This window comes from Passer montanus, unplaced genomic scaffold, assembly GCF_014805655.1.
Source record: "Passer montanus isolate IOZ18808 unplaced genomic scaffold, ASM1480565v1 scaffold2, whole genome shotgun sequence".
Classification (NCBI taxonomy): domain Eukaryota; kingdom Metazoa; phylum Chordata; class Aves; order Passeriformes; family Passeridae; genus Passer; species Passer montanus.
In genome coordinates this window covers 17,981,820-18,003,899 of record NW_024366591.1, presented here as the reverse complement: position 1 = coordinate 18,003,899, position 22,080 = coordinate 17,981,820, and the positions used below count along the sequence as shown (strand labels likewise).

Below are 22,080 nucleotides of genomic sequence, written 5' to 3'. Positions count from 1 at the left end.
GGGCCAGAAATCCCGAATCTACAAGACCAAATAAAGAAACCCAAAACATTTCTGCCACTACTTTACACCATTTCTTGACAAATTGTCCCTCCATCTGGTGCCAGTTCAAGCCCTGCCTGGAACATTCCTGCAAGCTCTCATCTCTCTTGGAATCGCTTTCAGTGGAGAAAAGAAAAGGAAGTTAAAGGACACGGAAAAAGTCAAGACTGCTGTGACCTTGATAACTGTTCGTATTTCCTGTGTAGCAGAGACATTTAAATGATGATCTGTATGAAGACACACAAAGTTATTTTTCTTTTCAAGGATATGACACAGTGAAACACATCAAGTAGGAGCACGGGCATTTAGGAAACACCCAGACCAGCACTCTGGATGTAGTGGAATCCATAGAACAGGAGTCTACAAAACAAGTGAAATAGTGAAATTTGGCAAAAATGGCCTGTGAATTTAATCTGAACTTCCTTAAGGAATTAGAACGAGAGGCTGTTCTGGAAGTCCTGTACCGTGACCAGATGGTGAGAAAAACAGAGGAGGAAAGAATAAGGTATCTGCTGTTCCCCTATTCATGTTTTCTCTTGTTGTTTGGTTTGTTTTTTTTCCTTCTGAATTACTCTTCTTCCACTTTGTCCTAAATGTACTCCCCTTTTAACTTCTTGTTAGCTAATGCCTTTGTATTCTCTGGGAAATCTAAGATTATCCAGAGCCTCTTGTTTTTGCCATTCTATTGACTCTACACTAAAGATTAGCAAATCACGTTCACTGAATAATGTACTTAGTGAATTTTACTTCCAGCTTTCATAGAAAGTTCAGTTGCTGGCTGCATTTTTTCTGTGAAGGCTTTATGGTATTCTCATCATGTTCCTATGTATGCTTATGTGTAGTCTTGGTAACATGAAACATGTTCAGATCTTTGGCTGGCTTGTTTAGCTTACATTGTGCCAAGACTGGAGTTAAGAATCATTGGATACCTGATCCCTGTGCTGAATCCATCACTGCTCCTCCTCACACACAACAGGCAGCAAGCACACCACTCTACCTTGGAGGTTGTTACTTGTGTCAATAGGTGTCATTGGTTAAGAAAGGATTTTACTTACTGATTTCACACTCTGCAGTATCTCGGCAGGTGAGGATAAAGGATAATTCTTCAGTAGTTTATTTGCTTTATATCTTGGCTAGGACCAGGATTTCCCAGTACCTTGTATCCTGCTTTGTGATATTGCATCCCCCTGTAAAACTAGGTATTGGTGTGGATAAGATATAAATTTTTAGTCCCTTGAATGTGGAAATTTAAACTTTGTCTACATCAAGTATTTATGTAAGTATTATGGGACATATTAAACATAAAACAATAGTAATTATATGGAGACTACATAGAAAGTCTGAATTGGTTAGAAAATCCTTTTCAACTGCTCATGATGTTAGTATCAATTAAAAGCATAGATCTTGATTATCGGTACATGCAATGGAAGCAAAGTTAATGACAAGGAGAGGTTTTGATATTTTGGGCTGTGTGCTGTTTTGGTTTGGTTTTTTAGCTTTCAGACGATGCATTTGTTAGGATTATTTTTTTTTTCTCAGTAGAATATTTAATTCTTGGATAAATGTGGTTAAAAAAATAAATGGAAGAGAGCACCATCTAGTCTCAGTTTCTGGAGGTAAGTGCGTAATCACTTGCATACAATGACTTCAGTGTGGGAAGTGGGTCTGAAATGAACAATACCCCATTTATATTAAACTATTTCTCTGTTAGTATGCACAGTTCTGGTCATACACACAGTTACACTGCAGAAATGCTGTGTGTGCACCTTTTTAAACAGTGCTCAACAGAGGTCACACTGGAGGGCATATCTCCCACTAGAAATCCTATTGCACAACCAGGATACTATTATCTTGTGCTTTACATGAGTATTTTGTCCTCTGTAATTTTTTTTTTCTTTTTACCTGTGGAATTAGAAAAATGAAAGTGCAGCTGCAGCAGCTTCGGTGGAAGGGTGCAAAGAATGCAAGGCGTGAGTACCAGGAGAGATCTTGTGCTCGCTGTCAGAAGTCGCTGGGGCTGCTGCTGAACAGAGGCGCCGTGTGCAATGGATGCAGCCACCGCGTGTGCTCGGAGTGCCGTGTCTGCCTGAGCCCCTGCCTCTGGAAATGCACCATTTGTTACGCTCATGGGTAAGGAATTTTGCCTTGGTGTAAAGCCACTGGTGTAGTGACAATGTTGGCTGAGGTCCTGGTAGTGACGAAATGGATAGGAATTTTGCCTTGGTGTAAAGCCACTGGTGTAGTGACAATGTTGGCTGAGTGACGAAATGGACGGAAACTTTGTGTTATTCTTCACATCGCTGATATTTCTCTTCCTACGTTTAGCAAAATGGATCCTCAGGGTAGGCCAGAGGTACTGTGAGTGTGACAAAGATGATAACAGCAGAGCATAGAAACAGTCGTGAGTTTCTGAGCCACAGAGAGCGCTCCTTCCCCTACTCAATATTGAACCAGTGCTTCCTCACAACCTGCTGAAGGTGCTGTGCTTTGGTGTAGTATAGCCAATTTCTTGACAATTTCCTCATTGTTGTTTTCTGACTCTGACCACTGGAGTGAGAAATGTGATTGACAAATAATTTGAAGTCGTGCTTCATTACATAAACAGCAAAACCAATGAATAAGATTACTAGGATTTGTTCAAGTATGGTCAGATATAGAAATTTATTTACTTTGAATTAGCTGATTATTTCTTTTACTACATCTTATTTTTGTATTTCAGGCTGCAGGAAACAATCTTTCTTTTACTGTACTGGTACTTTATTAATGTCAAAATATTTATTCATCATCCATTCTATTCATTGCAGTCTTTCTAAGCAAAATGGTTTAGATATATTTCCACATTTGATGAAAAACAATATGTAGGTGAAGAATGATAGTTTGGGAAATCATTCAAAAGCTCTGCAGGATGATAAATATCCTGTAGAAAGGGTTAGGATTTGGGTGAAAATTTACTTTATGCCAACAGAAGATGAATCCACCACTCCACTCCCTCTGCAGGTGCCAAAATGAGATTTAAATAAAGGGAAATATAAGGCAAAGTTTTGGTCTAAAGTAAGACAAATTTGTCCTAGTTGAAACTAATTTTTTATAGTTTGGAAGAGAGTTTTAAACCATTGCTAACAAGATATTCTATGAGTCTTCAGTTTATTTAGCAACTAATATGCAAAATAGTTCAGTGATATTTATACTTGATCCAAAATATTTACTGGATTTTGGTGTGTTTTGCTGTGTTTCAAACTATATGCGCTAAACTGAAAATTCAAAAGTTAACTTTGAGTATCCTTGTCTAGATAACCCTCCCTGCTTCCTCTTATTTTAAATTAGTTTCCAGTTATTTGGTGGCCACTGTGTAAATCCCCTATAAAGTGTCCTTGGCTGTTAAGCTACTTTGTGTAGTGCTGCATACCCTTAATTATTTAATTAGCTTGTCCAGGTATTTAATGGTAAAACGAAGAAAACATTATTTAGATTAATTAAAAGACCTTTTTACTTTTCCTTCAGGAAATTACCTTTTTTGTAATCTTGCTAATACAGATGGATATGCCAGCTGTCATTGAATTTCTCTTTGTAGTTAAGAGAGAGAACATTTGGTCTTTAGTCATGATGTAAAATCGATTAAATTCAGTCAGACTTCTTCCATTGCCTTCAGTGAGCTTTACATCAAAGCTTCAAATCTCAAGAAGGGGTAGGGAGTGCAGCAATGTAGTAAATGGTACCCAGCCCCTTTTGTTTTTCCTGATGAGGGAAAAATAGGATAGCTAAGAAAGGTAAAGAGCTGATTTTGAAGTCCCAAGTAACTGGAATTTTGGGTCTTGTTTATCACTAGAGTAATTTTTTCCTGAACCAAACAGCAGCAGTAGCACTACGGAGTTCTCCCCTGGACACTGGAGTCATGTTTGTAAGGAGTGTGCTTAAACACCTCAATGAAAGAGCATGCAGGAGAGGCAAATATAGTATTTCTTACAAAATAAGGAATTTTGAAAAGCTTGTGAACTGATATAAAATTTGTATCTTTCACCTGGAAGAGGCATCTCTTATGTAAATGGAGTTGGTATAGTATGTTGGGTTTCTTTTTAAAGGAATCCTATGTTCTAGGAGTCTAGAAAGGCATTTGTTTTGGAGGAGTTTACTCTATTTTACCTGATGAAGGTTCTTTATTAGCTTTGTTTTCATACTTTTGGTCAAATCTTAACTGAACACACTATCAAAAAGAGACGGGTATTTTCATTCTCTGTGTGGTCTAATTATCACAGAATGGTTTGGATTGCAAAGAACCTTAAAGATTGTCTGGGTTTCACCCACCCTTCCATGGGCAGGGACAATTTTTCACTAGACCAGGTTGCTCAGAGCCCCATCCAGCCTGGCCTGGAATACCTCCAAGGTGTCCAGAACTTCTGTGAGTAGATTCAATTATCACATGGATCTGTGCAGAAGTGGGGATTAAACTCTGGAAGATAACCAGGGGGTGGTGGGAATAGTATAAAGGGAGGCCTGGGGTTGAATGGAAACCAAGGCACTACCAATGCAAAGCCCTTGAAGACAGAGATTTCAGACATTTATTAGTTAATAAATCTCCATCCAAAATGTGTAAGTATCCTGTCTCAGTTATTTAAACCTATGTTCAGTTATGCATGAGGGTCTATGGTTAGGTATGAAAATAAATTGTACAGTCTACGTGGGTGCTGATTTTTTTTTTTAATTGTCTGCATTGCTTCTTACAAAGTTATCATTAAAATGCCTAAAAGAGTTTAAAATCAAGTGACAGAACCAGAAGCATCCTATCTATAGTTTGTTTTGATGCAGAGAAAGGTGAGGTGTGAAATGGTAGACCCAGATGTTTTGTTGCCTTGCCTATTTGTGGATATCACTTTAGCTCTTGCATTTAGAGATTTTGCTTTTTAAGAAGGTAAGCCCTACGTGAATTTACTGTTTGTATGCTGTTGCCAGTGTCAAGCAATTTTTGGCAGAGGGAGTGGTAATAAAGAGATTAACTCTATAAAAGGAAAATCAACAACACAGTAGAGAAAAAGTTTAGCAGTGCCTACACTGAGGAAATTTTTTCAGTGAGACTTCATCTTATAGTAAGCATCACAAAATTGATAAGGAAGGGAGATATATAATGTGCCCTAAAAATTAGTAAGACATTTAGATGAGAAATTTTTTTTGTCTCTTTAAAAATGGGCGAGTTTAAGTTGCAGGCTTCAGGAAGAATAAGATTTGCTGAAAATCTGATAGTGACAAAGCTATTTAATCTGATATGGTCTTGTACTTGCTAATCATTACTTTTCTGTTCCTGTGATCCTGGTGCCTTTGTAAAACATCGATGTAACTGATGGTAGTCTCCAGAAAATGGAGAGCTGGGCCATGAAGCCCCTGTGCTGCCAGGGCTGTGGAGCTCAGTGCTCCCTGGAAACCATCCTGAGTTCTGCTTGGAATCATGTCCTCTACCATGGACATTACTCACTTCTCAGATGAGGCTGCAGCTGTAAGCAGCCAGCTCCCTAGTCAGCACAAGTGCCTGGGCTGCTTTGCAACTTGGTTGTGCAGACTGGAGTGCACCCAGGACTCTCCTGCATTCAGAGCAATGGCCAGAGCAGTGTGTATCACTTTCCATGGCAGTCCTGCACTGCAAAAAGGAAAACAAGCTATCAAACAAACCCTCCCTCCCAACAACAAAATCAAAACAAATGTCCCCAAAGGATTCCTCCCCTCCATGTTTTTTTCAGACCCAAAGCAAAACCAGTCAATAGATTGAATAGTCATGAAATCTTAGTTTTATGGTAGGATTAATAAAAGATGTTGGATGGTTATGTGGTAACCGAATATTTGAAGAAATGCACTTGCAGAAATTTTGATTTGAATCTCTTTTGATTGTTTTCCAGGGATGTGAAAGTAAAGGCTGGTGAATGGTTCTTTGAGGAACGAGCAAAGAAATATCCAGGTGAAGGTAATCACTGGAACAGATCATAAACTGCTATGTAAAGTGTAGTTGTCATCCAAGCGCAACACCAAATGTAGTCTGACACTGTATCCAGTGTTTCTTCCCTTTTACCATGCAGTCCATCTCTCTGTGCAGTAAATAAAACGTGAACACAAATTAGCAGAATGCATTTAAAAGTATAACTTATTTTGTTGGAGTAATAAAAATAAGAATATTGCTTGTACATTGCCATGTACATTTGAATTAATGAGCATGTAAGACTTCTAAGAAATACAGCAATGTGAAATTAATATAGAAGTGTTATATGTACAGAAGATATGGAAGAAAATGGTCTTGCATTCATAATTTGTCCAAGTTTAAACTTCACTTGCTTTCACTGAGGAAGTTCTAAAGTTTAAAGAAAAGATAGAATAAAATAAACCCCCCCATGTACAGCAATAAATCAGCAGAGTGCTAAACACTGTTTTGTTACCTTCAGCCAGCTGACTGTGCCATTGCCTTGTGCTGGGTCTACTCAGAATCATTAAAAATACAAAGTTCTAAAAGAAATTATAGAGGATGTGGATGGATTGCTCTATGGGGAATGTGTTTTGCCAACAAAGGGGTAGTTAGTGTTTGTTTTCACCTATAATAACTAGCAAGGTGGAGAAGATTTGTTTCCTCTTTCCCTTCAAGTGCCACTTCAGACAGGCATCTACTTAATTTTGTGCCTGACTGTAGTTAAATGACACAGTTTCACTTCCAGTATCTGCATCTATGTTTAAGAGTAGTCAGTAAAAAGGAAAGAACTAGGCCTTAAATCTCTATTGGGAAGCTTGAGTAGGAAGAATTTTATAAAAGGAAGAGCATAATCAGGTACATTTTGGGTAGTGGGTGTTTGTGAAAGGCAGCAGGCAGCATATTGAGAAACTAAAGTTTAGTTTCCTGTTAAAGTTTTGTTTTCCTGTTAAAACAATTAATTTAAAATTTGAAAGATTTCACTGAAGTCCATTCTAGCTAGCACAGTTTCTGATTTTGAAGTATTAGTTGACAGATCTTTTAAAAGCACAGTTTCATCCAATAACCATTGATAATAATTTCCCCTCATTCTTTTCAACTAGTATGAAGCTGGTGGTTTTATCAATCTGTCAATGATACATTATTATTGGAAAATGTTGTTCTTGGATATCAAATCTCATAATGCAAGTTACTGACTGTCCCTTTTTCCAGCAAAATAAATCAGTTCTCACTTTGAGTTATGAAGGCTTTGTGGGTTCTTGAAGCATTTTGCTCAGTTAGTCTAATGGTAATACTATTAAAGTCACAAAGATCTAAGGATATACAGAAGATAAACCTGCAGGGAGAAATATGTTTTGTTTAGTTCCTTTGATTAGACCAACTGTTTGAAGGAGTTTAAAAAGTGACAAATTTTGCAAAGGCTGCTCTGTTTGAGTCTTCAATCCTGGAGGGACAGTGCCCTCTTTTGGTTTGAAAATATAACAAAACTGAAGTAAGCACTAGAAAGTAAGTTTAACTGAAAAAAAATTTTACAGTGAAGTTTTCTCATGCTGTGTAGTAAAAAACCCCAATTGTTATGCTTTTTATTAATTTTTTGTATCTTCTACCTAAAGAATGAGATTAATATTTTCATTAAAGTGGTAGATTACTTTTCATGACCAATCAATTTAAATAGCAAATGTTCTTTATCAATAAAAGAAAATTCTGAAGTTCTGTTTGGAAATTCTAACATCTGTGAGCTGATCATTGTTTCTACCCACTGCTAAGGTCTATTACTTTCATATAAGTAATGTTCTAATTAATTACATCTTCAGGAAAACATGGATCACATGCTGCTTACTGTATCAGAAATTACTAGTGATTAAAGTCACTCCAGATAATTTCAGTTTACCATTTGTTATATTTGTGATCCCCCAGGAACAAACAACAGTTTTGAGTCTTCATTGTTCGTGCCTGATGGAGCTCTTGCTCCTTGGTGTCCTCACATCGTGTGGCTGCTCAGCTCAGGAATGTGCCATGGTTGCCATTTCCCTGCAGGGATGCTCTTAGCAAAGGGTCCACTCATGTTTGTGAGCTAGTCAAGCATTTTCATCATTGTTCAGGTCTCTAGTAGGAAGAGTGAAAAAAGTTTTCATGAGGTGCAAGGACTGACCATGTGCCTGCTCTTGTAGATATTTTCAAGCTTCCCTTAGTGTTTGAGTTTTGTGGCTGAAGTGCTTTAGCCCAGTAGGCCCATGCACTGCCTGCCTCCTGGACCCTGGGAGGCTGACAGCACTTAGCAACCTAGGAATGGCCATGTTGGCATCTCTGTGATTGTCCTTAGCATTTGTGAAGAGTTCATCTGAGTGTGTCACCTGCAACAGGGGAGGGTGAGATCATGGGACAGTTTGAGATGCAGGAGAGACTTTTGTGTTGCTTGGCACATGTGCTGATACATTAGTTGGGAATAGACTTCATTCCTGACTTGAATGTGCATGAGCTTCTGTAAACACAGGCCAGTTCCTGAAAGGCACCGATTTTAAGTGTTATACAGGCATAAGTAACTGATGTTGGTACTAAATTGTCTCTGTTTTTTCTCACAGGCCAGTTCCTGAAAGGCACCGATTTTAAAAAGTGTTACACAGGCATAAGTAACTGATATTGCTACTAAATGGTCTCTGTTTTTTTCTTTCCCTGCTTCATAGGCAGACATGAAACGGCTGGTGCAAAGCTCTTGGAATCTTACCAAAATCTGAGGTAAGACTCATAAAAGGACAAACAGTCCTGGGACACTGTGAATTTGTATGGGTGATATATTTTATGTTATAAACCAACCAGTAGTTTGTATTCCTTTATTATGAAAAAGATTCAATACTTTTGGAGTTCAAATTATAAAAGCATAGAAAAATTTTTACTTTTAGCTGTCAGCAATCCACAGAATAGGTCTCACAACAGAAAGTACCATGTTTGGAGTAATAGTGTCTTACTTGAAATGAAGGGACATGCATTATCTTTGTTTTATCTGCTTGTATTTTTTTGCGTAATTATTTATACAATTATCTGTTAAATTTGCATTTTGCATTTTAAAATACTTTTAAATTATTGTAAATGAAAGTTATTTACCATAACAGCATCATTATTTGTTCAATGGGAGATATTGCTGATGTTATAGTTTTACAATAAATAGTGGAAATAAATTAGACACTTTCACTTACCAAACTTTAAAAAATTTTAAAAGTTTAGTTTACAGTGAATAAATACTTTGACTAGAGGCCAATACATGACCATACTTAACTTATTACCAGTGATATATAATGAAGTAACTGTCTGTCTATTAGGTTATTAAAGGAGGCCTCTGCCTCAAAATAAACCAAACCAAAAAACTACAACACCAAACAACAACTACTACCAAAATCCAAACCAACCAAAAAACCCCCAAAAACCCTGTGTAAGATAAGATATAAAGAGATGGTCTCAATTTATTATAATTGTCTGGAAAGGCATGGCTGCATAAGAAAGAAACTTATATTCAGCTGGATAAGATCCTAAACAAGACTTGCTCTTACCTGAATATGGTAAAAATTAAAAAATAATCAAGAAGGAAATTCATCAGCTACCTTAGGATCTGTGATTGTGTTGTGATAACAGAATCAGTCCGTTTGAGTTTTTTTCACAGACCAGGACTGTTTACCACAGATGGAATGGCAGGAATGTTTAAAGGGTCTTTAACAGCTCTGAACCCAGGCAAGGAAGGATCCTTTTAGTATTGTAAATAAAGATGACTGCTTTGTGAAAACATCTCTAAACAAGAGATGGGGTGCATTTTACAGCAATTTTGTTTTAGAATTCAGGACACAGGCTGTGATACTGCCAGCCATATAGAAGTCCAGGGAGCCTATCCTAAATTAGGTCTTCCTGATAGTTCTAATTTAATAATTTTACCTGGAGCACCCCAAGATTGAGATTGTAGAAAGGTAGTCCTAATTTCTAAGAACAGGCAATAAACCTGTGCTGCGACTCTTACAGACACAGGATGTTGACCCAGACCTTCACAGAGTGCAGGAAACATGCATAATGAAGATGCTGTGCTTGGACGTGGTTTATTTATTCATCTGTTGGCATCATATATTAATTGCTGTACTGTTTATCTCTTAAATTTCTAGTAAAATTTCTGTCGTACCTCCAACTCCACCTCCTTTCACAGAATCACCAGCAGGAACCAATGTGATGGGAAATGTATGTATCTGTAAAATATACATATAAGTGCACCCCCTAGGGTGTCATTCATATGAAAAGGTCAGCCACAGAAATGTGGTAAATAACTGCTGTAACATCTCTCTGCAATATAAATACAGCCTTTTGCTACTTTGTCATTATTTTTATGCTGCATGGGTACCGAGAGAGAAAGTTTAGAGGCTATGAGGGCTGTTTTCAATTAGTTTTCAGGTTTTGAGGGAAGTGGTTAACCACTCTACTTGAGTTTGAAATGCTGCATCTGGTTTGGTGCCTCATCACAGGAAGACTGGACTGAGATCTGAGTTCCACTCAAACCTGAAGGATCCCATGTTCCTGTGACATTCAGTAGTCATGTGTCACTTTTATTACTGTGTGAGAAACAGTGAATTTGATGGCTGCCTTTGCATTCCAGTTTCTAGTGGGTAGAATAGTAGAACATGGCTTGAAATTCACAGAAATTGCACTAAATTACTGTTTAGTAATTTTGTGTAATTTTGTTTAATTTTGAACTGGATCCTCAGGCCCTGGTTTTAAAGCCCACTGTAGTTCTGTAAACATTGTTAAATACTTACCTAGAGTTTGATGAAAACTTTGTTCAGTAATAGATAAAAGTATTAAATACCTTACCACAAGTCACTGATGTAATTAGCTGTATTTATGAACTTACTGTGTAATCTTTCTGCGAGGAGCTCCGCTTATATGTGAAAGACCATGGGACTGAAAAAATTACTTTCCATCTTTGTCCATTAGTGTGGTAGTTTCCAACTGTGTCCATGTATGTCCTCAGATGTATTTGTCTACAGAAGTGAACAAAGGGCTGCAGCTTTACCATCTGATTGTTATGTGGTCTGTAGATATGTGATCATGGGAACTTGAAAATTACAAATATTTTGTGTTTTCTTACTCTTTGCATCTCACATTTGCAGGAACTTGGAGAGTCTAAAAGGTTTAATAAATCTGTGGAAAACTTGTTTTTGTCTCTCACAACACATATAAAAAGTAAGTAGCTTTCAGTGTCTTGTCATTCCAGGATAATACAGTAAAATGTTTTGATTTTTTGACCGCAGTGTTGGCCAAGAGGTTGTTATAAAAAAAGGCTATCAAGTAATGGCTGAAACTATTAATGCCAAGGTTGTGCCAACCTGAAAAATAATACAGGAAATCTAATTCTCCTTGAGTATTCTGCCAGTTGTTAAATAAACTGATTATATCAAATGCCTTTCTTGTAAAGATGTGAAAAGACTGTATAATTTTTCTTTTCACTTACCAGGTGTTCAGATGCAGTCTATTTAATTCATGTTAGAGTAATAACCAATTCCTGATCTTCATGTTATCTGGCCAAACCCCAGCTGACACAGTTAGAGTCTATCATTTAACAGGAGTTTAATATTTTCATTCACTGGCAGTATTCATGAGGACTTCCTCCCTCTTTCCTCAGTCTAGTTGTGTGGAACTTTTCAGTGCACATTTCTAAGTGCTTTCCAGTCCTAACAACTCCTGCTCCCTTCTGATGCTTTTGGTTCCTTCCATTCTCTTGCACTGCCTGCTTCTTCCTAGGGATGCAGACTGTGTGCACCTCTAAGGCTAACTACACTGAGGACAGTCAGCCTTTGTGAAAAACAAATTAAAGGCATCAGTGACCAGAGGAAAACAACTTCTGAGCCTTAAGAAGATTACAGGGCCTTGCAAATTTGCATGGCTTTGAACAAACAGTAGTATTTTCTTACTAACTTCAACTTACACAACCCCTATGTGAGATTAGACCTCAACAAATCTGGCTTCAGTGCCTTTCCCCCTAACTCTTGTTTTAGTTCTTGTTTGGTCTTTCCTTTAGCTTCTTCCACCCATCTTAAAGACCTATTCTCCTTGAACTCTGCAAATTTAATGTTGTGCCTGTGAGAACACATATTAAAGCTATGCAGAGATGTGGTGATTTGCTCCTAAGGAGAAGCATACAGTGGTGTAAGACCCTGGAAACAGTAATAGTGGCAGCACAGAACCAGATGCAAAGTGTAATTTATTCAGCTTTCTGTTAGTTTGAAGCCTGGCCATATCCCAGTTACTGGTAAAAACTGTCAGGACTGCAGCAAACTAATTCATTATTTTCCTGCTACCAAAAGGAAAGTCTTACTCCACTCACATCTTTCTTTTCTCTCTGTTTCGAGCATATATATATAATTAGCATCTGGAACCCTCTGGAAACTGGTTTATCTCTTTTAAAGGGCAGAGCATTAACCTAGACAAAACACATAGGTACTTTTCTGCTGTTTTAGTGACTTAAATGGGATCAAGGTAAGATATGTGTTGGAACAAAGAGTGCTGGTCCATGTGATCGGGAGCCTTATCAGGGATGGAGAAGAGCAGAGCAGGCATTCCAGAGGGAGATGGAAGCAGGTTCTTAGTTCAGTTCAGCTACAGGTGAAGCCCCACTCAGGTGCTCTCATCCTCAGTTGCTGTGGAGCAGTTTAATTTGGGAGAAAATAACAGGCTGTTGCAATCATTTAAGTCAGTAATTAAAAAGTATAGGAAGTCTTACAGACTTTGGTTTCTTGACTTAAGAAAGCAACTTTTTCAGACAATATGGCTTCTCAATGAAACCTGGTACTGTGCTGATAAATGTTGTTGATCACGTCTAAAGTTAGTACCCTGTATCTTATCTAGATAGAAGTGTCCTGGTTTGCAGAGGTATTTAATGCACCCAGCTCTTGTGTACTACAGTAAATAAACCTGAAGAAGCTTGTTCTGCCTCTGACTCTCCCACTGGAGCCAGTGTGTGTGCGTGTCTGAGAGCAGCAGGAACGAGGGATCGGCGCGTGCAGCACAAAGCTGCCATTGTACAGTCTGCTCCTTTATGCTGCTACCTCCTGTTCCAGTGTGCCTTGGCAGCAAGAGGAGATTATAATCCAGTAGTGGCCTTTTGGTGAATGTAAAATGATTGTAGTTTTATTTGAAGTGAAAAATTGCCCTTGACACTAGAGAGAGTGTCAGTCTTAATGATATTTGGGTAGAGAAGCCAAAAGAGGAATAGATATGAAAACTGAACATTTGTGTTTTCTCACACAGTAACCTGTTCTGTAACACGTTCCTTGTAAGAGAGTGTGGGACAAGGCTGGTGTTTCTGCCTCTATTGCTGGTCAAGGCACTCAGATTGTATCTATTCCATTAGAACTCTCAATTCCAGTCTCTTTTATGATCTCTGATTTCATTGTGTATGTTAAAAACCTGGTTGCATTTACAGAGATGGCTTAATTGAGCCTGCTTTTGAATGGGTCACATGGTACCTTAATGGTGTACACAGAGTACAGTAAACAACTGAGGACTGATTGCTGCTAAGAACAAAACTAACCCAGAGTGTCTTTAAAAATCACACTTGAGTGCCATTGGTTTTGAATACCATAATGTTGTATTGTCTGAGGTTCCTCCACAGAGGTTCATGCTGTGAGAGGTGTTTATTTCTTCTGTATGAATTAAACATATGATAGCTATTTCATGTGCTACTTATAAATTTTTAATTTTTCATGGGAGTCTATCTGGGATTGACAATGAAGTATCTGCAGTTAAGCCTGCTCATATTCAACTTCAGAAATCATGGATGAGTGCTGCCCTTCCCTTTAAGCAAAATTGAGTATACACTGAGGAATAAGAAGTGAAAAGTGGGGCATCAGATGTTCAATCATCCTCTAGATTTATTTGCCAATAAACTAAATGTTACTGAAGTGCTAATGCAACAAGATGCTTAAGTATGGACATAAGCTTATCCATATGAGTAATGTTATTGAAGTCAATGAGGGCTATTCAGGTTCTTAAAATTATATGTGGTTTGGGACCAGAGTATGTAATATCTCTCCTTTCATCCATATTTTGGGATACATTTCTAAATATTTTCCAATATGATTTTCTTTCTACTTTTCATTGTCATGTTGCTTTATGTTGTTGTAATGATTTTGCTTTTATCCTCAACCAAACCACTTTACAAATCAAACTATACATAGGGACTGTAGTAGCTGCTTCTGAGAGGAAACTGTATTTGATGGCTTACAATTCCTTGCAGCAGCTATAATGATAGGCAGCAAGGAGTATAATTTCCAGTTGAAACAGCATGAAATATTTCATGCAGGCAAAATATAATTATATACAATATGACAACCACTTGTCTTCCCAGCTGCTTCTTACTCTTAGGAGATCAATGCTGAAGGTGCAGGATGACAGTTTGAAAGCTACAGAATTAACCTATAAATCTATAGGATTGCATGCAAAGTTTGTTATTGTGACTTTTCTCTTTATTTTATCTTCAGAAATATCAAAGTCCCAGAATGATATGGCTGACAGATGTGTCCTAACCACAGATTATGGGAAGAATGTGGAAAGAAGAGAGCAAAGAAGGAGCCAGTCTGACACTGCAATCAACATTACAAGCAGGGTATCCATATTATTATACACAGTCTCCAATTGTAAGAGCTGTTTCAGAGTGAAATGCATTTGTGAGAGCAATCATATGCACAGTGGAATTTTTCTTTTATTTTATGAACAGAACAGAGCTGATGTTCACTGACTATGGTCAGAACTCTGATTCTTCACAGGTTTTTCAGATTCTGCCCAGAATTGAAATGTTAGACGGAGATTTTTAACAAGGGAGAGGGAAGGATGACGAGGATGGGACATTTTGCTCACAGATTCTCTTGAGGTTGAATTGATACCTGCTCTATGTGATTGTTAGACTGCAAGGAGGTGCTCTGCCTTGTCTTCTTCCAGCCCCTTTTGCTGCTGAACAGGACAAGCTATGGCCATCCCAGACCCATCCTGATGTTTTCTGAGCATTTTTTAAATTGTCAGGGAGAATGCGCTGCTGTTAGTTGCTATGCAACCTCTCTTTTCCTTTTGCTTTGGTTACAGTCTCTAGCTTTCACTGTTTTCTTGAGAAGTTTGAGAAAAATCCAGTCAAATGTTTTCCTATAAATTGTTCAGGGCTGAAGATGATCTCACATTTCTGTTTTAGAGTTACACTGAAGATTTTGTTTTGTACACTTTCAGCTCTCAAGTGACTGAACTTTGTCCATACCCGGTTTTCCACATTGTGGTTACTTACTGAATTGCCTTGTTAGTCTGAATGAGGTCAGTGTGGTTTGCTAAGAGCCTGGATTAGATGCTGAGAAAAGCCCTTGCTTTGGGCCAGACCTTGTGGCACACATTGCTCACAGTTCCCTTGTGCACTTTTTCATTTTCCTCAGAAGTGTTGAGTGCTGATAAATGGAAGAGACAGGATGTCCAATTGCATGGACTGGGCAGTTTGAACTGGCCCAACAACATCTGAGGACTCTGTGAAATCAGTTCTGGTATTTGTGTATGCAACTAAATTATCAATAGAATTCGCAACAATTATTGGTTACCTGAGTGCTGCTTTCATTGTGGCAAGCCACACTTTGGTACTAGCTTTATTCCACAGGCAAAGCACTGCCCTTCTAATGCATTGACAAACATCACTGTTGGAGGCAATGTGAATTCAGATTACGCTTCAGTGCATGCTGATCACAAACAATCTGCCACGTTTAAAAGATGGATATGGATTCTTTGGCTTAAGACATTAATTACTAGGAGAATCCAAATTGTTTGTGTGGATTTTTAATTGCCTGTTTAAAAATTTAGAACTTATGTCCACGCTTTACATTGCAAGTTTTGAAAAATAGATTTCAATATTTCTGTGCCGGAGCACTATCTCGCTGAGTAATTTGAACCAATTGGACTATATTTAAGCTGAAATTTTAGTTTTGCAAGAAGTAATGTTGATTTTTTTTTTATGTCCTTCGACTTTGTTTTCCTTTAGAAAGGGTAGCTGTTTACATCCTTACTAGAACTATGCCTTAAGTATGGGACAGAACTTGTTTTAAATTACACTTGCCAAACAACTAATTATATTTATAAGAAAATATAGTGTTGAAATCTTACTTGTTATGATTTCCACCCCAGAAAGAACTTCTGTTTTCAGAGCATGAATCAGAAGAGTGGCTTTTCCTCCTCGAAACTGTATTTTTCTCTAAGGAATGACTGAGAAGTAGTAACTGTAAACACAAGTTTGAATGTGCAGTGTTGCAATCTGGGGCACTATTTAAGCCTCAAGGACACTGTTTCTTAAATGTGTTTTCTAAATTTGAGATGTGTGGAGAGTTTGATTCCTTTGGATTAAAGTTGGAGGAGATTATAATTAAACTCAGTATTAGCGAAAAAAAACCAAATCCAATGGCAAGAAGTACCAGCCAGTGTAAAATCTGGATTTTGAGGGCCTCTCATCTTTAGAATCCCTATCTTTAGTAAAGGAAGTGCAGTTATCCCTGCCTCACTGAGGGAACAAGCAGGCATGTGCCACGTTTGGGAGCAGTTTGTGGTGCATTGGTAGCTGTGGGATACCTCTGCTGTGGCAACAGCAGCAGACATTAGAGCTGGGCTGGGCTTGTGTCACCTGCTGCTGAGTTTAGCACTGATAGCTGTGCTGCCTTGTCACTCTCTTCTGTTCTGTACTGCACAACAGCAAAGTCATTCTGATCCAAGTAGAAGCTAAAATTCAGTGTATTTCAGCTTGTTTTGGTTAGCAAGTGAAAATTGGTTGTGCTTCAGGTTTTATAAAGCAGAAGACACTTTCTTTACTAGGAAATGTTATTTTGGGCTTACTTGGGGGTTTTTTGAGACTGTATTCTGAATACATTTTATATCTGTTTCCCTCTCACAAGGTAACTTAATTCTTGCATCTATTCTTAAGGCAGGGCACTTAATAGACATCACAACTTCTGTGTGTTATAATAACAGCAGACTGGTTAAGATTTTGCACAAACTGTTTTTTTCAGAAGTAATCTCACTGTGTTATCTCACCTCTTGTCCTCATTCTCTAGTGCTGTCTGCTGCTGTGCAGGAGGGATTCTTTCACATTTCCTGTTTCCTTTGTGCAAATAAGTCGTAATCCTTGCTATTGATTCAGTCACACTGTATTCTTTTTAGTCTTTCAGGTAATCTGTTACACAACTTACTTTAAAAAGTTGTTTTCTTAGATCCTAGCCATGTAAAATTTCTTACCTTGCTTTTTTGTTATCCATTGAGGTGTCAACGTACATTTCACAGATTGTATTATCCCCAGGAAGTGATGTGCCACAAACACCAATATTTTGAGCATATTTCCAGCCCTATATATTTGTATTTTGGCACTGCATTCTGTTAGCTGTTGTTCTTGGTAACAGAGGTGGCTGAAGAGAAAACTCAAGAAGTTTTGATTTATATATGTATTTAAAACTGTCTCAGAAATAATCCGGGTTTTCATGGGAAAATTGGAAAGGTGAATGGACTTAGTCAAAGCAAAGTCAAAAACACCTTGGAAATTTAAACTTGTTCTATAAACAAAGGGACGGCAACTTGTCAGTCTGTTTCTATTTTCAAATCTCTTTCAGCTTATGTTCATTCTTGCATAGGTAAATATGGGCATGTGTCATGCATATTGCAAAACACAGTTTTTAATTTCCTGGAGGCAAGATTATGTTTTCTTCCAAAATTACTGTTTTGTTGAGGCCTAATAAGGACTTCTATTAGTATATTGCTACTTTTGGTATGTTATTAGTAGATTGCTATTAGTAATTGCTGTGGCTGTGACCCTTCGATTAGATGGTGGTATGTTGATTTTTTAAAAATTATTAATATAATGACTGTTATACTAAACCATATATAAACCACTAACTGGGTTGAGAGTTATAAATCAACATTTAAGTTAAGTTGCTACATTATCTTTGAAGGTGTGTCACCTGCATGACCTTAATCAGAGTCAGTTGTAGATATTTACTGAGTTTTCTTCTGATAATATTCTTGAATCAGGACATCTTTCTTAATTTGAAAAAATAAAATTGCTTTCTGAATTTCTTACAGATGAAAAGTACACCCAGTCTGCAACAGCTCATCACTGGGGCCCAATATGACAGTGAAACTCAGAGAAAAAGCAGTTGCAAGGGGGAAGAAGACATAACAACCAGTCCCACAAGTGATACCGTTTTCTGTGATGGCAGAAGACATGTAAGTTAAAGGTGAAAAACAACAGAAGAGGTGTTTAAAGGGCACAGATATAAAAGCTTCTGCAGAATGCTGGTGCATTTTGGATTATGTTACAAAATGAAGAATTGCACTTGAGTTTTTATCTGATGAAAGACTGATGCCTTTGGCACAGTCCTCATGGTAACACTGTGAACCTTTTGAAGCATAAGGCAAATTAATAATGGATAATTGATGGATATATCATCCACTGATAATGAATAATTGATAGAAAAACTTCTGAATTTTGCAAATGCAGCTAACAGTCTTCCCATTTGATAATTAGGATCAGGATTATGATCGTGGTACTTTCTCACCTGGTATCTGGCTTTTTCTCTTCAAGCTTCATTTAGCAGAAGGGTTTTATCAGTCTGCAAGAACTGTGGTACTGGAAATGTCAGTGAAAATTCAAATGTCAGAATGCCAGTGAATGAAGAGGAAACTGACAGTGATGGAAGCCAGGGGAACAGTTCACAGGCTTAGGGGATGACATTGAATCATCCTCTGTTGGATGGCATTTTGAATACTGCAAATGAGAGAGAAGGAAGCTGGTTATAAATGAATTCAGCACAGTGTTTTAAAGCCTCTGTGATTAACTGTGGAAACTAATTTCTATCTATTAGTGATGAGGTTAAGCAAGGTGAAGTATCCAAAGAATTCACAACTGATCTCGTAAAGAGAGGAGCTAAAATGACTTAGGGAATCAAAATTAAACCAGGCTGCACACTTGACAGAGAAGCAGAAACACAGGGACCTAGGTGCTCTCTTGTAGTTCATTGCACTGGGGAGTCTGAGGTGTTAAGCTGACAAATGGAAAACAGTTTTGTGTTACATTTGTGATTCCAATGACAACAATTTGAGCTGGGCTACAGAAAGCTGTCTTAAAACTGAAATATTTTCCACTATCTTATAAAGGTGGAGGTCAAATTCCACTGAACTTCGCTTTATGGGTAATTGTTGGATGTTAAAGATCACTCCATAAAAAGTGTATCTTCCAGAACATCAGATGGCATTGCTTCCAGCCATGCCAGCAGAAGTTCAGTATGTTAAGTCATTGCTAAATCCCTGCTCACTGAACCTAAAGTGGTGACTTCCACATAGAATATATGGGATGCCTGATCAGGTGGCAGACATATGTAGTGATATTCAGTCCAAACATCCTTAATCATAACACCTGTCCAGCCTTCCTAAATAAATAGGATGTTCTGTGGAATACATGTGAGGGACTTTCACAGAATTTTGTGTTGGGACATATGATCTTAGGACAAAACTCTGTTTGCGTTCCATTGCCATAACGGATTTTGGTGGAAAATAAACATTTTCTGGTCTGGTGGATAAAAATATTTTAGTGAAAGAAAGTGCAGAGCTGAGCAAAGCTGCAAGTTAGACTGATTACACTGATACACTTCTTATGAAGGGAGCAACATTATTTGCAGCAAGCATCAGGTCAAAACAGTCCTTACCCTTCTTTGACTTCCTCAGTAAGCACTCTAACCCTTCTTTTGACCCGTGTGTGTGTTGCTTAGAGCTGAAAAGAGAGAGTAGGTAGCCTCTTTAATCTAATAAATCCCTTGGTGTGAAATGAGTATTTGGTGTGCTGTACAAAGGAAGAGAAGCTTCTCCACAGAAGAGAGATATGATCTTGCAAACACTGCTTTGCACTCGTAGCTGCTGGGTTGTGCAATGCAGAACTCCTTGGTCAACCAGTCCTGTGTGGGTTGGTGTTTATTTTCGGGGGGAGGAGTGATCTAACACAGATATCTTAGCAATCTAGGGCAGTGTTGCTGAGAGACTGATCACAACAGTGGTGCCTTCGTGACAAATGCTGTGTAAAAAGTTTCTAGGGCTCACCTTAAAGAATATCATTATAAATGAATGGAGATCAAACTGTTCTGAGTTCATAATTTGTTACAGTGAGTGCAAGATAGCACCCTAGAGTTACGTGTCTGGCTGGGCCACCCAAAGGATTGGTCTCTTCCTGCTCTGCAGTGTCCTGCCTTTGGTCAGTGCTAGACACAAGTGCTCTTTACATGTGTGGATGGACCATATATAAAGCATCCAAACCTTTACCCCAAAGGTGGAAGTAAATGAAGGGAGAACAAAGTGGCTGAGCTCAGCTAGGGAACATCTTTATGCACCTAAATGCAACAGGTGAAAGTATTCATGTTTTAATCTCTCCTGAGTGGTCTGCAATACAGAGTACATAATTTTTACATGGAATTGATGCATCTTGTGAAGCATTTACTGGATGTAGAGGCCACTTTGGTATTTCGTCTAATACGTGGTAGAACCAAATGTCTTGGTAGTATGCCCTACTATGAGCTATGTATTAAAAACAGTATAATTCAATGGGGTTTTTTAAAATATTTTTAGATTTCAGAGGGTATTTTTATTCCCTTTCAGACACTTTGCCCATTTTTCTCGTGCAAAGCAACATAGCAGTTTTATATGAAAGCAGTTTCTAGATCCAGAAGTTACTGAAAGCATTTTCTCAGCCTAGAAGGTTTACTGAAGAGAAGAGAGCAAAGCAGTAGAATTGCAATTGCAGTCGTGATTTTCAGGGATGTTATGGAAGCAAGGGAATATTTTATACAGATACCCTAAATTTCATGGTTTGCAGTAGCTTTACAGTGATAGCTGTAAAAATACTGACTACTGTGGAAAATAAATGTTCTGTCCTGTTTGATCTGGAGCTGCTTTTACCAGGCATTTGTCTTTTCTTAGGGGAGCTTGTATAGCCTTAGCAGCACTTGCACTGAGTCTGGCAATTTTGGCAAGGCTAACATCACAGGAGAAATAGAGTTTGCCTTAAAGTACAACTTTAGAGCTTGCATCTTGGAAATCTGCATCAAGGGATGCAAGAACCTGGCTTATGGAGAGGAGAAGAAGAAAAAGTGTAACCCGTAAGTATTTATGTAGAGAAGAAGAAACATAAGGAAAATATTCTGGTTTTTACAATACTTATACATGTTCTGAGTGAAATGCCATACTGGCACCTTCAGAACATCCAACATACACACCAGCCCTTTGCACAGACACACTCTGCAAGACAAATAGGTTTCATACCAGTTCTTATTCCATTATGACCATTTTCTGCTAGGAATTCTTTCCCTGCCTGTGAGCAGGCAGTTGGGAATGTGCGTTGCTGGTGAGTACCTTTGGGCCTCAGGAACAGCTGATCAGTTTTTAATTATTAAGTTGTGGTTGAAACATGTTTCTAATTCATCTGCTGACCCATTGAGGGTCACTGGGTGGTTGCTGTACTACTTGGATGCTTCCATCTTCTGTGATAAAAGTAAACATTTCAGCTTCTACAACGTATTTTAAAATCTAAAGCTGTTTAATAATTTTGCACCATTGTAAGAGGAAGTAAATATTTCAGTGCATAAAACATGCCATAGAAAATTTTGGTTGGATAGTTAAGCCTTGGTTTTTAAAATCTAAAGCTGTTTAATAATTTTGCACCATTGTAAGAGGAAGTAGATATTTCAGTGCATAAAACATGCCACAGAAAACAGATTTCTCTGTTTATCACTAAAGAGTCCTCTCTGACTGTGCAGTAACCACTGACACTAAATCACCAGGTGGAGTCTCTGACTACCTGTTCTTGCCTCTGCTGTCTCACCATGTTTGAGTATTTGAGTGCTCACTTTGGAATTGTGGACTTACGGTCACTTTCACCTAGAAGGAAGTGGATTTTGTGCAGATCTTGCAGAGAATATTCATCAAGACAGGCTTGGTGATGAGCAGTACTTTGCTGGAAGAGCAGCCTGTGGAGAAGTGCTGTTTGGGAGCACTTCAGAAGTGGGTCAAGGTTCTCTAAGTCCCCT

The 22,080-nt window shown here is 38.1% G+C and overlaps 1 protein-coding gene across 7 annotated transcripts in view; it reads left to right on the top strand.

Annotated features, from left to right (window-relative positions):
• Positions 1-22,080, top strand: part of SYTL3 (synaptotagmin like 3) — a 34,450-nt gene that overhangs the window by 4,118 nt on the left and 8,252 nt on the right. For 6 of the 7 annotated variants that reach the window (XM_039707429.1, XM_039707431.1, XM_039707430.1 and 3 more), the window contains 9 exons: positions 2-544; positions 1,954-2,169; positions 5,922-5,986; positions 8,662-8,713; positions 10,120-10,192; positions 11,119-11,191; positions 14,488-14,612; positions 18,092-18,235; positions 20,975-21,153. In XM_039707429.1, the coding sequence (XP_039563363.1) occupies positions 435-544; positions 1,954-2,169; positions 5,922-5,986; positions 8,662-8,713; positions 10,120-10,192; positions 11,119-11,191; positions 14,488-14,612; positions 18,092-18,235; positions 20,975-21,153 (1,037 nt within the window). In that variant the 5' untranslated portion in view covers positions 2-434. The remainder of the gene's footprint in view (position 1; positions 545-1,953; positions 2,170-5,921; positions 5,987-8,661; positions 8,714-10,119; positions 10,193-11,118; positions 11,192-14,487; positions 14,613-18,091; positions 18,236-20,974; positions 21,154-22,080) is intronic. The other variant, XM_039707436.1, reaches the window with a different exon arrangement.